General features: G+C 46.4%; 1 protein-coding gene across 1 annotated transcript in view; it reads right to left on the reverse strand.

The window, feature by feature from the left end:
• Nucleotides 1–9,191: 9,191 nt before the first annotated feature.
• MICALCL (MICAL C-terminal like) overlaps nucleotides 9,192–14,455 on the reverse strand; it is a 44,725-nt gene continuing 39,461 nt past the window's right edge. Inside the window, exon 8 of the mRNA XM_023754529.1 lies at nucleotides 9,192–13,217. Coding sequence (XP_023610297.1) covers nucleotides 13,033–13,217 — 185 coding nt within the window. The 3' untranslated portion in view covers nucleotides 9,192–13,032. The remainder of the gene's footprint in view (nucleotides 13,218–14,455) is intronic.

A 14,455-nucleotide genomic window follows, 5' to 3' on the forward strand; every position in this document is an offset into this window, starting at 1 on the left:
TGCTCTTCCTGGGCCTCCGGCTCCTCGTGCTCCTGCTCTGACTCTGCCCCAGATTAGGCTATACACATTCTAAGGCCCGGGTTCCTCAGCAGAGCCCTCACAGACATGGCCACCCAGTGTGGTCTGCAACCCTGATGGAGATTTTGAGACAACCCTGAGATCGATCCTTCCGCTCTGAAATTGACGGGTAAGCGGCAGGAGCCATCAGCAGCAGATGTGTCCCTTAGTCAGAGGCGTGGAGCACAGTTCAGAGGCAGGCAGCTTGCTCGCAGGCCAAGCTGCGATGCGGCAAGCCGTGCTTCTCAATGTCTCCATCTTGAGTGTTCTCTGTCCGGCCAGAGTTCCAGGTAGTTTCCCCTAGAAGAGAGCATCTTTCTTTCGGGATGGGGGCGACTTTGGAGTGGGTGACTTGGGAGACGAGGGCGAATTTTGCGGGGATGAAGCCAAGGCGGGGGAGCGGACAGCCGCGGCCCGGTCGGGGCCGGAGCTGGCGCTGGGCGGGCGCGGCGGGACTGAGGCTGCGGCTTTCCAAACGGAAGCGGAATTATTCCAAGCATTTAAGGCAGCTCACGCTCGCTTCCCTTCCCTCTCTCCCTCCTCGCGCCGCCCTCCGCCCTGCGAGAGCTGTGCGCTTGGGCCCTCGCTCCAGGCAGGCCTGCTCTCTGCGCCCTTAGGCTGCCCAAAGCTGGGAGGATGCCCCAAATCTGCTCCTTTGAGGATGTGCAGCCTTATCTATGGATGTGTGTGAGTGACCCTCCAGCCTGGGAGCGCTGGAGCCTGAAAGCCTCATTTCCCCTGGCTCTGCACCCAGCACAGATCCTTGCACAAATGCAGGGTTCACTGATTGCTGAACTTAACCCACCTGTTACTCTGTCTCCCAGGGTCTTGACTCAGCTGCTTGGTGAGGTGCTTGCTTTACCCCAGCATTTCTACCTCTGCAGTTAATAGGCCCATGTCTTGTGCCCAAAGGGGGGTGTGGAAAGAAATAGAGCGAACCTAAATGTGTTTAGGCCCCACCAACTGGGCACATCTGACTGTTCCTGCACTTAGCCACAGCTGTGCCGTAAGTGGGCACATCCTACCCCCTCTTCACTCCATATCCCAAACGGAGAGGTTTGAAGTTCATAAGCACAGGGCCCAGACTTCTTATTCTTAGAGACATCCCTGCTTCTAGCAGTTCAATGGCTTGTGCAAAGGAGGATCCCAAATGTTGGTGTAAACATGAATGGGAAGGTACAATCATGGCATCCTGTGAGACAACGACCTTCCCCCCCCCCCCCAAAAAAAAACAAAACAAAAAACAAAACAACTTATCCCACCTAAGTAAAATCAACAGAATGACAACCAGACTCATTTGGGATAACAGGGTGCCCTTGACATAATGTTTCAAGGACTCATGTGGGAAATGATTAAAGGGCACATTTTATTGAGCTTGCCCGCTTTAAGTTCTCACTTGGGCTCTTCTGTCTGTCCCTTTCACAAACACAAACACACACACACACACACACACACTCACACTCACACAGCCCCTTAGCAACTATGTTTCCTCCAAATAGCTACAGCTGAGTGACCTGACCCAAAGAGCTGCTAATGCTTGACTGGAGAGCGGCCAATAAGATGGTCTCAATCAAGAACCTGAATTAGTTTAGACTTGTCAGAAGTTACGAAGTTAGTGATGATCCCGCAGACTTAAGATTGGGTGTCCATTTTAGCCACATGCTGATGAGCAGAAACCAAAAGAATGGAGCAAAGTAGTGGTCTCAAGAAGACAAGTGGTCTGAATAAAGAAAGACCGTGGTTAGTAGCTGCCTGGAACTCGAACCCCTTCCCAGTGCCCACTTGCCCTCCACAGCCAGCGGTGTGTCCCTCTGAGGACATGTTCTTAAACTTTTTTACTAGCTCAGCCGCCTTTAACCTGAGCTAATGAGAAAACTAATAAGCAGCAATTTCTGAGAACAAAAATGTAACTAACATGATCAATAGATTAAGCAGAATATGTGTTCATTTGATCTTTGCTGAAAAGTCCAATTTCTTGAAAATTATACTTTAGCTCATGCCTCTTACAGGAAGCAGAGAAGTCATGAGGACTGCTAGAACTTTCGCCCAGAGCAGAGGAAGATTACGCACCCTCCCACCCCCCCACCCATCACCCTGAAATATTGCAAAAAGATGTTGAGAAGCAACATAGAATTGTTTTGATTACGTACATCATTATCCTACTTGTTCAGGATATTAGATGCATGAGGACATCTCCAAAATCTGGTCTCCAGCCCTGGGAACTTTGTCAAGGAATCATGAGAAGCACAGCTCAATGGCTATGTGCTCTTGGGCACGTTTACTCCCGTCCCGAGTCCCTATTTCTTCATCTACAAAATGGAAGAGAAGAGAGGCTCTCCAACCTGATTGTGCATCACAGTCCCTTAGGAAGTTTGTTGCAAACATTCTCAGGCCCCATCTCTAGAAATTCTGGTTGAGTACATCTGAGATAAAACCAAGAGATGGGCATTTTTTTAACAGGAATTACACCAGGTGATTTGGATCCACGTGCTCATGTTTGGGCACCTAAAACCACTTTCAGCTCTAACATTCCCTGGTGCTCTATTCTTTACCGATTGCTGATATCTTGTGCAGGGCTTAGGTCCTAAATATGGCACAGTCAGAATTACACATGTAGATCTCTCAAATTGTGCATGCGTGCTTTTGCGTACACAGCCCTCTTTGGCAATTTTTATGCACATTAAAGTTGAAGTCACTGGGCAAGACTAAAAGGCGGAACAAACAAAGGAAAGTCCTGATTGTTGAATGCTGGCTCCCAGAAAATACCAGCAAAACAAGCTGTGGAGAAGGCAAACCTGAGTTTATTGTACACGGCGGTAAGGAGGGCCCTGCCTTCACAGCTTAGTAACATCTTGGACTGAGAAGAGCGGGGCAAAGTCGGGATCATTGCAAGGTTTTGGAATCTGGTTTAAGGCAGGTCTTTCCTGAGGTGGTGCTTCGTTCATTTTCACTAAGGATTGCGATAAAATAGTTCAGGATTAGTGGTCACAAGCCAGGACTTTCAAAGAGTCTTCGAGGTTAAATAGTCTTTTCAATGCTATCTATTGAAAAGTTTAAGGGTTTTCTGTTTGTTTCCATGAGATTTGAAGGTAAGTTCTTGAAAATAACAATAAAGTTATGTAGTTATGTGTAACTTGTATCTTTTATGTATTCTGTGGAATAAAGTCTGTGGTAAAGACGGGATGGTGAAGTCTCGTTAATGTGGACAGTGAATGGTTTCCAGGGCCCAGTGTTATGCAGGTGTCTTATTATTCAAACCTTTCTGCCTCTGAATAAGGTAATTATTAATCCCTCTTGAGAGGCCCAGGTGGAATGGGTGGTAAATTATGAGTCAGTACTACTCAAAGTGTAGTCTGAAAACCAGTATTTTTCTGCAAACTGTGTTATTGGTCCTCAATGGTATAAATGTAGAAACCGAGAGTGTTTAGAAACTTTTAGCCTGGCCAGTGTGGCTTAGTAGTTGAACATCAACCTATGAACCAGAAGGTCAAGGTTCAATTCTTGGTCAGGGCACATGCCCAGGTTGTGGGCTCGATTCCCAGTGTGGGGCGTGCAGGAGGCAGCCCATCAATGATTCTCTCTCATCATTGATGTTTTTACCTCTCCCTTTTCCTTCCTCTCTGAAACTAATAAAAATAGAAATATTTTTTAAAATAAAAACTTTCATAATTTAACAATATAATTTTATATTAGTTTAATTTAATAATAAAAACTGGAAGCTTATATTTTGCATGTCTTATTTTACTTTTCTAATAATTTATTTTTTATTATATTTTACAAAAATAGTGGTCTATGATGGATTGGTCCTTCACTATAGATTATTTGAAAAGCAATGTTCTAAACTGCTCCGGTTTGCTTACAGTTTAGATACTCTCTTTTGATATTATGCTTTTAGATTCCTTATGGATGTGAGGTGATCTGCTTTTTTATTCAGGAGATTAAATGAGATAGTAAATGGGAGAAGTGCCTTGCACAGGGCCTGGCCCTGAAGTAGGCTGAGTTGAAACCTACAGTGGGGCCTTGACTTACGAGATTAATTCGTTCGGAGACCGAGCTCGTTAAGGAGCTCGTTAACTCAAATTACTCTATCAACTCAATGCAAAAAATCTGCTGAGAGACAGGGGGCACTCGTAAGTCAAGACCCCACTGTATTTTAATCAGGGACACACATCGCACACTGTTCTTCAGTAAGATGTAGAGGAGCCCACACTAGCTTTCTCCCGTAAATTGGTATTTACAGTGATGGCACCAATGATCAGCTGCCTTTCTCGTGCTTGGTCATTAGTCTCATCTTACCCAAGGCTTAGCTGATAAGGACAACTCCTAAGTTAATGTGCATTGAGCGAGACTCTGCTAAGTCTCTAGGTTACTCTGTTTTTGAAATCTAGGCCCAGGCGTGTATCAGGAGATACTAATCCCAGGTTCCAGTCCTGGCTCAGGAGCTGGTGACCGTGGACAAATCTCTGCCCTTTCTGTACCTTCATTTCCATCGTCAGTGAAGGGAACCCAGGCAGTTCCATATGATCAACAATTACAATCCAGGTTACATCCAACAAAAACGAGTACATTTGTGCACCCAGATACACATTCTAGAAAGTTCACAGCACCACTATTAACAGTTAAATCATAAATAAATTGTGATAGTCACACAATGGAGTATTATAGTGATGAGAACGAACGATTGGCAACTACAAGCAACAATAGGAATGTATCTCACAAGATAATGTTGAGTGGGAAAAAAGCAGACACAAAGGACATATGCTCTATCATTCTCTTTGTAGAAAGTTCACAAGACAGGCTAGTGAGAAGTCAGGATAATGATCAGCCCTGGGACGGTAGTGATGAGAATGGGTGGAGGGGTGGGAGGCATGAGGGAGGCTACAGGAGCTGCTCATGTTCTGTATCTTGATGGACAGGTACTGGTTCCATAGGAAGATCCACTTTGAAAATTCATTGAGTGTGCATGTAATAATTAGAGCAATTTTCTGTATGTATATTGTACTTCAATAAAAATTTATAAATGTATCACAAAACTGGTTAATTTTTAAGCCTGGCCAGTGTGGCTCAGTGGTTGAGTGTTGACCCATGAACCAAGAGGCCATTGTTCAATTCCTGGGGGCATCTGCCACTTTCAGAAGAGGAAGGTTAAAATAGCGGGTTAGGTCATACTGGCGTAGGATGGGCACCGAATCCAGTAAGACCAGTGTCCTTAGGAGAAGAAGAAAGTTGGGACCCAGCCAAGCATAGAGAAAGATGGTGGCCACTGGCGTGACAGGAATGCCCTGGGCTACCAGAAGCTGGAGGAGGCAAGCGACTATCCTCCCCTAGAGGCTGGGGAAGAAGCAGTGCCCAGCAGACACCTTCGTTTTGGACTTCTAGCCTCCAGAACTGTGAGATAATAAATGTCTGTTGTTTTCAGCCACCTAGTTTGTGTACTTTGTGACAGCCACCCTGGAAATGAATACACCATCTAAGGAAGAAAACAGGAGCCCCTGCAGATCACGAAGGGGGTTTTACAAAGAGTCTGGATCCCAATCAATAATTGGAGGTTGTTTAACCACATCAAAGCAGCGGGGGTTGGCCAGGGGGTGGAGAGAAGCCAGCCAGAGCCTCTTGGGCACCCCTTTGATCACTGAAAGCAAGGTGTGCTCCTCGGGATGAAAAGGATGCATGAGATAAGATGGCTCTGAAGTGAGAGTCTTAAGTGAGAATTCTTTTTGCACGCCCCTCCCCCCCCCTTGGGAACTCTGGGATATTAGCAGTGGTCTTTGAAAGCCAGGCTGCCAGTCAGCGTGCCCTTCAGAAGTCCTGCTTGCCTGGACTAAGGCACCCAGAAGGCAGCGGGAAGGGGGCAAGGGCTTCTCTTGGTGAGCAGAGAAGGCAGGGGCAGGGGAAGTTGAACCACCTCAGCCTATGACATAGCGGCCTGAAGGTGGGGTTATTTTTGAAGATCACACAGGATGATGCCATTCAAATGGCCTCTGAATCAGCCCTGGGGGCAGGTGTCTCAGGTTCTGCTTACCTATCCTCAGACGTCCTGTAATGAACTGTAATGAACTGTAGATGTTAGTAGGGGGTTTTCCTCACCTGGGCGTGAGAGTTGAGTGCGTTACACGCAGAGGTGAAACTCTGAGATCAGAGGTTCCTACTGGCGTGGTCTAGCAGAGGAATGAAGATGCTCCGGAGGCAGAGCGGCAGGACAAAGCTTTTCAGGATAGAAAGGAGTTGTCAGCCGCTTCAGATGCAGCCAGGCAGGAGTGCCTGGGGTCCCCCGATGCTGTTGGTGTGAGGCCCATGTCATAGGCCACTGAGATTACTTCCAAGGTCTCCCTTTTCCCTCCCCGGACCAGTGTGAAAGGTCTTTGTTGTCGCGGTTGTAACCCACCTTCCATCCACACCCACCTCCAGATTTGTGCGGCCTGGAGGGGCAAAGTCTCGCTCCATCTTGGCTGGGGAGACATCAAGGGGATGCCTCTCTCCTATGTGTTCTCTTAGAGAGGAAGACCAGAAGCAGTACATCTAACGAGAAGCAACCAGATCACCAGGGCCAGATGGTGTCTTCAGGGTGAATTTGAGAATCACTGGCCAAAGGGGTCTGCAAGACACTGGGCATTGGGTTCACAGAAGCCGGTTCAGAGAGAGAGAGAGTCCAAAAGGGAGGCGACACTGCCCTGGGAAGCCGTGTTTCCTGGCCCAGTGTCCTGCTTCTATCTCCTCGTGGGGAAGCTGCCCATTCTTACTCATTCTGCTGAGATTTGAAGTTTTTTTGTTTGTTTCTGCTGTTGGAATTGGAATAGTTTGAGGTTCACCATGGTCATTCCAATCACAAAGTTATGTTCTAGCCATTCCCGTTCTAAAATTGGAACCTGTGTACAGCAGAGTGACTCTTTCGAGGAACCTGGGAGGGAGGGGGTAGGAGGACCAGCCCCGCTTAACAGACGAAGACCCTGAGGCACAACTGAGCTGCTCAGATCATCCAATGAGCGGTGGAGCCCTGAACTAGTGACTCTTAGAATGATTAACTAGTTGATTTTTTTCCTTAAGCTATTGATTAGTTTTCAAAACACGTACTTACATGTTTAGGACTACTCTATGCACACACTCACTTCTCCCAAATTCTTATGGAAACACCTTCCATTATACAGGGAAGGGAGGGAACTGAATTCCTGTGCCCCAGTGCATTTGGAGCTGCGGCCCCAGGACCAGATTCACAGGGGACCGTGAATGCTGTTTCCCAGTTATTACCATCCTGCTCCCCACCCTCGCTGCTCACCCCTCCCTCCACCTCTAAGGGCCTGCAGAAGCTACCTGTCAGCTGGTCCCCAACACTCTCTCTCAGTCCTTTCTCTCCCATCCCCTCGGCCCTGTGCTCTTGGTTCCCTACCCTTGGGACTGGGGACTTGGTTATATGTTGCCATGCTTCTAATTTGAGGCAAAAAAAAGTGTCCTGAGGGGGTGCGTGGCAGTGTGTCAGGGGTACCTGGTCATCTGGATGCATAGGGTGCACCTTCCTGGAGTGTCATGTTTCTGGAAAGGTTTCTGTGAGGGGTGCCGGGGGGTAGGTAATTTACCTGTTCTAAACAATCTTTTCCACGTGAGAGTGTATAAGAGGCAGTGCAGAAGGTAACATAAAATGCTGCAAAGTGGCAGCTTCGGCTTCTATTCCCAGGTTTCCTCTGAGCAGGGCTTTGCACTGGGGTGTTGGGGAGGGTGGCAATGGGAACCGATCTAGGACAGGAAGAGAAGGAGCAGGTCAGCACAAGGCCCAAGTCCAGGCAGGGACACAGGGTGAGCCACACAGCCTGGTGGCCTAGAGGCCAACACCTGGGCCCAGACTCAGTTGCACTTCTCACAATGGGGGAATGTTGATCTGAAGGGTTTTCCTTTCAGGACTAAAGGGAATAATCCATGCAGCCGACAGCACTTGGCCGGGAGGTGAGCTGCATTCCCAGGCCCCGTTACCAGCATCAGGGGCAGAGGGCTCCCCAAGGAGCCAGGGCAGCATCGGTTTTCCTTTTTGTATTTCCAGAAACGAGCTGGGAGAGGGAGTGAGCATGAAATATCAAGTGTGCCCTGAGGGCTGAGGGATGGTGAGCTGCAGCTAAGGGTCAGCAAAAGGCCGAGAGCTCGTGGCTGGTGAGCAGGAGGAGGGCACATGCGCCCCAGCAGGGGCCCAAGGAAAACTCACAAAGCGCCATCAGAGGTGGCTGGCCCTTCCTTGGCGCTTTCCCTGGGCATGTTAGCGCTTGCAAAACAGGAGCTCTCGTCTCAGTTATGTTTACTTTTGGTGGATATTCAATAGGAAAAAAGTGAATCATTTCACATATTCTATCAGCAGACAAAAGCTTTCAAACAATGGGGAACGTAGAGTGAAATGATGGGACTGACCACTTCCTTAAGCTGATGTGGCCATTCTGGTGTATTACATACTCACATTTCATGAATTTGCATGCACTGAGATTAAAAACAAAAACAAACAAACAAAAACAACCACAGCCCGACCAGCATGGCTCAGTGGTTGAGTGTGGACCTATGAACCAGAGGTCACAGTTCAATTCCCAGTCAGGGCACAGGATTCCCGGGTTGTGGGCTCGATCCCCAGTGTGGGGTCTGCAGGAGGCAGCCGACCAGAGATTTTCTCTCATCATTGATGTTTCTCTCTTTCTCTTCTTCTCCCTCCCAGTCTGAAATCAATAAAGAAATATATTTTAAAAAAGAACAAAATAACAACACAACAGAATCTCAGTCCTAAAAGAGTGAGTTGAAGGCCAGTGCTGTGCAGAAGGGAGCATTCCTGTTGAGTGAATGCAATTCAAAACCAGGCTCCCCAGGTAAGGAGGGAGGAGCAGCAGGAGGTGGAGCTAGTCTAGGTTCCCTTCCCCCACCTCCCGGGCTCTGAGAATAGCTCTTTGTTGAGAGAATACACCTGAGGTGAGCCTTCTCTCCCTCCATTCCACTCCAATTTGCTGGTCAGGTAAGTCTTTCCAGGTGCCCCAGTGGAAATCAAACATCCAGCGTTCACTCACCGACTCCCACACGAAATCAGAGCTTAGCCCGGGTCCTTTCACTAAGAAAGAAAGGGAAATGGACACTGCCCTCTGAGGTGCCAGACCGAGCCCGCATGGAAATGTTTCTATTCCTCAGACACAAAACCATTTATTTTTGGTCCGTTTCAGTATTTACAGCAGTCAGTGCATATGTAACACATTTCAATCCACACGAATAGTTCCCAATTGTGGGAGCAAATTAATCTTTTACAAGCGCCTCAGCAGCGAGGCTAGAAGATAAACAGTAGGTGAAACAGCACGCGCTCCCCTGTGCGTGAACCTTCCTATTACAATAAACTCCCACATTGCAGCTCCCCACATCCAGTCGCCCGCCACTCTCTCTGCTCATGAGGCAGCCCAAGCTGCCCCCTGCCACCTCTGCCCTGCTGGGGGAGTTCTCTGATCAGCCACCCGGGTGGGGACATGCTGCCATTTTCAGTTTGCAAGGAAGAGCCTGCAGATCTGCTTCCTGGAAGACAGACATTGCTGACTTGTCGTCGGCCTCCAGAATGCAGAAAACATCCATTTCAGCGCCGCTCCTCAGAGGTGGAAACACCTGCCACTTCCTTTCTCAGCTGCAATTAACATGCTGCATCTCAGCATTGATTGACTCCGAGCCGCCTAACACAGCCAAATCAAGGTTTAAACGAGAGAGTATATCCTGATATTATTTTTCACAGTTTTAGAAACACGAACTTATTTGTGTTTTTATTGCCAAAGCAGCGCTACAAGAGTTGGGGCTGCAAGTCTTTATGCTTAAGATGAATGTGAGTAGAATAGGTTGATGCTTTTAATAAAAAATAGTTCTGTATCTTTGTATTTATTTGGGAATGGTACTTGTTTATGTTTGTATTTTGTGTGTGGGCAGAGTGGAGGAAAAATATTCTTTCTGTATCCCGGCACCTAGCACAAGGCAGCAGAACCCGATGGGTATTTGGAGAATGTTTCTTAAACAAATAGATAAATAAACGAGTGGTTTGGGAGAGCAAGCTTAAGAACCGTCCTCTTGGTCCATCTTATGAAACATTCTGAACTTAAGACTATCATGAGTTCAGCCAGTGTGGCTCAGTTGAGCATTGACCTATGAACCAGGAGGTCATGGTTCGATTCCCAGTCGGGGTACATGCCTGGTTTGCAGGCTCAATGTCTGGTAAGGAAGCAGCTGATCAATGATTCTCTCATCATTGATGTTTCTATCTCTCCCTTCCTCTCTGAAATCAATAAAAAATATACATATATTTTTGAAAAAAAGACTATCATGAGCCTTTGGTTTAGCTTAGAAGCTGTGTGAGACTATGAAATAGGACCTGAGGCTGGCTGGGGCTTTACGTCTCCCTCAGAGTCCTTCATTGCTTAGCTTTGATCACAAGTGATCTTTCAGGGGCCAGTGAGGGCTGTGTCTGTTTTCATCATAACCTTACTCCTACCGCATACAAAGAAACTGTCTTCAAAATGTACAATATTATACATTTTGAGGGCCTAAGAACGGTCTCTATTGTGAATAAGAAATGGAATCACTTAAAATACTTTAACAGCCACAATGTTTGCGTCCTTTTGGGAATGATCACTGAAATAGTTTCTCTGTACTGGTAAAACAGAAGGCCAGTGCAAGGATGAGATTTATGTTTTAACTTGGCCAGATAAGACAGAGTATTAAACCACAGAGTACAGTCTTTGGAAGAAAAAGTGAACAAATTGCTTCTCTCATCTATTAACAGAATACGAGAGCCAAGAACTACCTTTTTTTCTTGGCCTTCTTAGGAGAATCTTTCTTTTAGATGGAAATAGAACAAATTTAAATAAGTGGCAGTTAATTCTTTTGTACAATGACAACCCAGACACTACACATTTGAGCATCATCTGTCAAATATATGCAAGCATCCAAAGTGCACTTGTATATAACTGACAGAAAAGCCTGGGCTTGAATACGTCTACACATTCTAGAATGAAAACTGAAGTTATATATCTCCTTCTTAAAATAGTTAATATTCTTGCACATCCATAGTCTTACCTCCAAATGCCTGGTGGCTGGAAATATTAGTTTGACTAGCTCCATAAATCTTTAATACTACATAACTCTCTGCCCCAAACATCTGAGTTATTTGTACTAGTATATTAAATAGCTTATGTACCAACATCTTAGTGAAAATAGGTCTTCTCCAAATTATAACATAGGAAAACCAGAATTATGAGGAAATCATATTAGCAATTTCCACCAAATAAATAAAATAGATAAATAGCCATAAGAGATACAGTTTTCATAGATAAATAGATAGGTAGATAGATGCCTATACATGTTTCCTAATATTAGAATTCAGGCACTAAAAGACTTGATTCTGAAAGAAAGGAGAAGGGGGAAAAACCCTACAACGTTAGGAGCTTGATATACCATGGAAACGATGTGTTTTAATATGACCCAAAACATTGGCTGACTCAGGAAATCCAGTTATACTTCTTATTTCTGGCTTGTCGGTTGGCCAGGTCCATGTATATAGACAGCATCTCAAACAGAAGTGGTTCATGGCTCAACTCAAATTGAGGGAAGTTAGGTCTCCAGTCAGAGCTGACTGTTGCAAAGCACCTTTTGTCCAATGACACATTTAAACACTTGCAGAAACGAGAAAGGCCAAACATACAGCAACAAAGGGTTCTCCAGTTCGCCTCTTGTCAATGACAGAGCGAATCTTCAAAGAATCCCATCGAGGGAGAACAATCAAATACTTTATGACAACAGATCACCATTTGAAATCTTTTCTTTGGTTCCATATGAACCATCAAAACATCCCAGGAATTCTACATCAGTGCACAAACTCCATCTCTCAGCTTTCCTTGTACAGTACATTGAAAATGTCATTACGGAATCCATGACCCAGCTTGCGATTCGGTAAGTGGGGTCACTGCACTCAGCTGCACCTTGAAGTCAGAAGTGGTTCTGTCCTTGTCCCGTAGGTTCCTGGGCAACCCCAGTGGCGTCTCAGAGCCACTTCTGTTTCGGACCCAAGAAGACCGTCACTGGGACAGGTTCCTTGCCTTGGATCACCAGCGTGTGCATTTTTATGGCAGCACCAATCTCACCCATAGTTTTATCAACAAATGAAGGCATGTCTTTTAAAAAAATATCCATTTTCTAAAAACGCTTTCCAGTATGTCCCAGGGGCCATAAGGACAGTGCTCTGAGAATAAAAAGCCTTTCTAAGCCAACAGTACTTGGTAAAAACTAGTGATCCTGCTAGTACAAAGTTAAAGTTTTCTTTCCTTTCTTTTTAAATAAAAGTAAGGTTCAAATGTTCTATTAAACTCTCATTGCTTATGTGTATTATATCAAGGCTTATAAATACACCTGGTAAATTAAATCCACCCTGGATTGAATTAACACCTGCTATGTGAGTTATTTGCTTTATGTAATCAGTAATCTCAAGGTTTCTCCTCTTTCGCTGGAAACACAATTTAAATATTAACCTAATCTTTAAACTACTGCTGCTTCCTTCTGACATTTGGGAACCAGTCATCCATGCAAAAAAAAGGGGCAAATATGGATATATTCATGAAAAGGCAGCTTCTTAAAAAATCTCAAGATGTGCAACTCAATGCACTGGGAAGATACATGGTAAAAAGCAGAAGGAAAGTCCATCTGTGTCACCTTCTAGGGTAAACAATGCTGGTCACCTGCCAAGGTCAGCTCCAGTCGGAGAGATCTGCTGAGGTTGACTGCCCATTTCAAAAGCGTCTTTGTATTTTCTTCACTATAATCTCTGGAAGGATCTGGGGCAGCTGTAGCCCGTGAGAGAATTTCAATTTTTGAAAACATATTGCCGTATGGTATAACTCAAGTCGCAGGTCTGACAGATGCTGCCACAGGAAGTAGGAGTGTGTGAGGTGTGCGGGGCAGGATCCGGTCCTTGGCTGGCTCCGAGCGGGAGGGCCCTGCTCACGTCCTGCTCAGCTGACAGCCCCTGGAGAATATGAAGCTTTCAAAGCGCTGGTCTTCAGCCTTTTCTCTGATGCGCTGTTCCTCTAAGGAATCCACAAGTCGGTCCCTTTGCTCAATCACTTGCATCATCTCAGCGAATATTTCTCGCTCCTCATTTAGATCGTTCTCATCTTTCTGGCTCTCTAAAGAAAGAGAAAAAGAAAAATATCAGGCCTCAGGTAAGATTTGGCCCCTGGAGAGCTCCTGGCCTCTGCGTTCTTGATTGTCCTGGACTTGTGCTGCCCTTTAATTTCCATGGAGAAAACAAGGAAAAGAACACCAGGGAACTGCCCTTGAAGCCACAGATTAGAAAGGTGGGTGCTTTGTGCTGCGGGCAGCTCAGTTTCCAACTTGAGACTATATATAAAGTGACGGGGAGAACCCCTTTGTGAGAAAAAGAAGTTAATACCAGCCAAGCCCTACCAAGGCCTCCCCCTCCCCTCTTCTGCACAAAAAAATATCCACAAACAACAAAATGTCTGTTCTCCCTAAACATGTCTGAGCTACAGCAAGCAGAGTTTCTAAGCAGACTGTCTGCACCCGTGGCCAGTGCTTCAATTATGGGAATCCTTTTTCAATTTGTAGCTAATGACGAACCGTAGCCCTTTGGGTAGAGACCAGGCGGAAGCACAGCGAGGCACAGCTGGCCAATAGGAGGATGTGACTGCTCTTCCCCTTAGCCTTTCGGAGCACGTGACCCGCTTCCTACATAGCCTGAAATAGCCACTTGCCTGGGGGAGATAATATTGTTACAGGGAAAGGGTAAGAGACAGGTACTGCAGTCATGCCTTTCTGACATTCAAAACAGGACTTTAAAGCCAAATTTAAGTCTTGTCAGCCAGATCATTGCCTTGGGAGACTTCATACATTCCTGTAGCCCCTTCCGTTTAATACATCAGGAGCCAGGTGAGCCCCGTCCCAGAGTGGAGAAGGGCCGCCTTCCCTCACATCAGGCTTGGTTCTGGGTGGGGCCAGGACGAAGGTATAGATGACAACAGGGAGATAAAGAAGCACCATTCCCTTCTCAGTCCGTGTTTTATGGGCCGGTGAGAACTCTGCCTGTGTTCCAGTCTCTCCATTCTGTACCTTAGAACCCCCAAGGGGGCAGGAAACGTGTCATTTGATGGGAACACTGGAGGCCCAAGGACTTTGCCTCATTCTTGTTTGGAACGCTGGGAAGAAGCCGGCCAGAGGGCAACCTATGTATACACAGGCAGTGCTTTGTGGTTGGGCAGAGAAATAGGGAGTGAGTGTGACTCCCCCGATCTTGATCTACCGTGTGTGGCATGTGTGGAGCCTAGAAGTGCTCACTTGCCCCAGAGCTGCCAAAGGGAGCTGGCCCCTGGGGCCCCCCCCAGGATGAGGGTGAAGTGGCCCCACA

Source organism: Myotis lucifugus, unplaced genomic scaffold (assembly GCF_000147115.1).
Source record: "Myotis lucifugus unplaced genomic scaffold, Myoluc2.0 scaffold_61, whole genome shotgun sequence".
Classification (NCBI taxonomy): Eukaryota; Metazoa; Chordata; class Mammalia; order Chiroptera; family Vespertilionidae; genus Myotis; species Myotis lucifugus.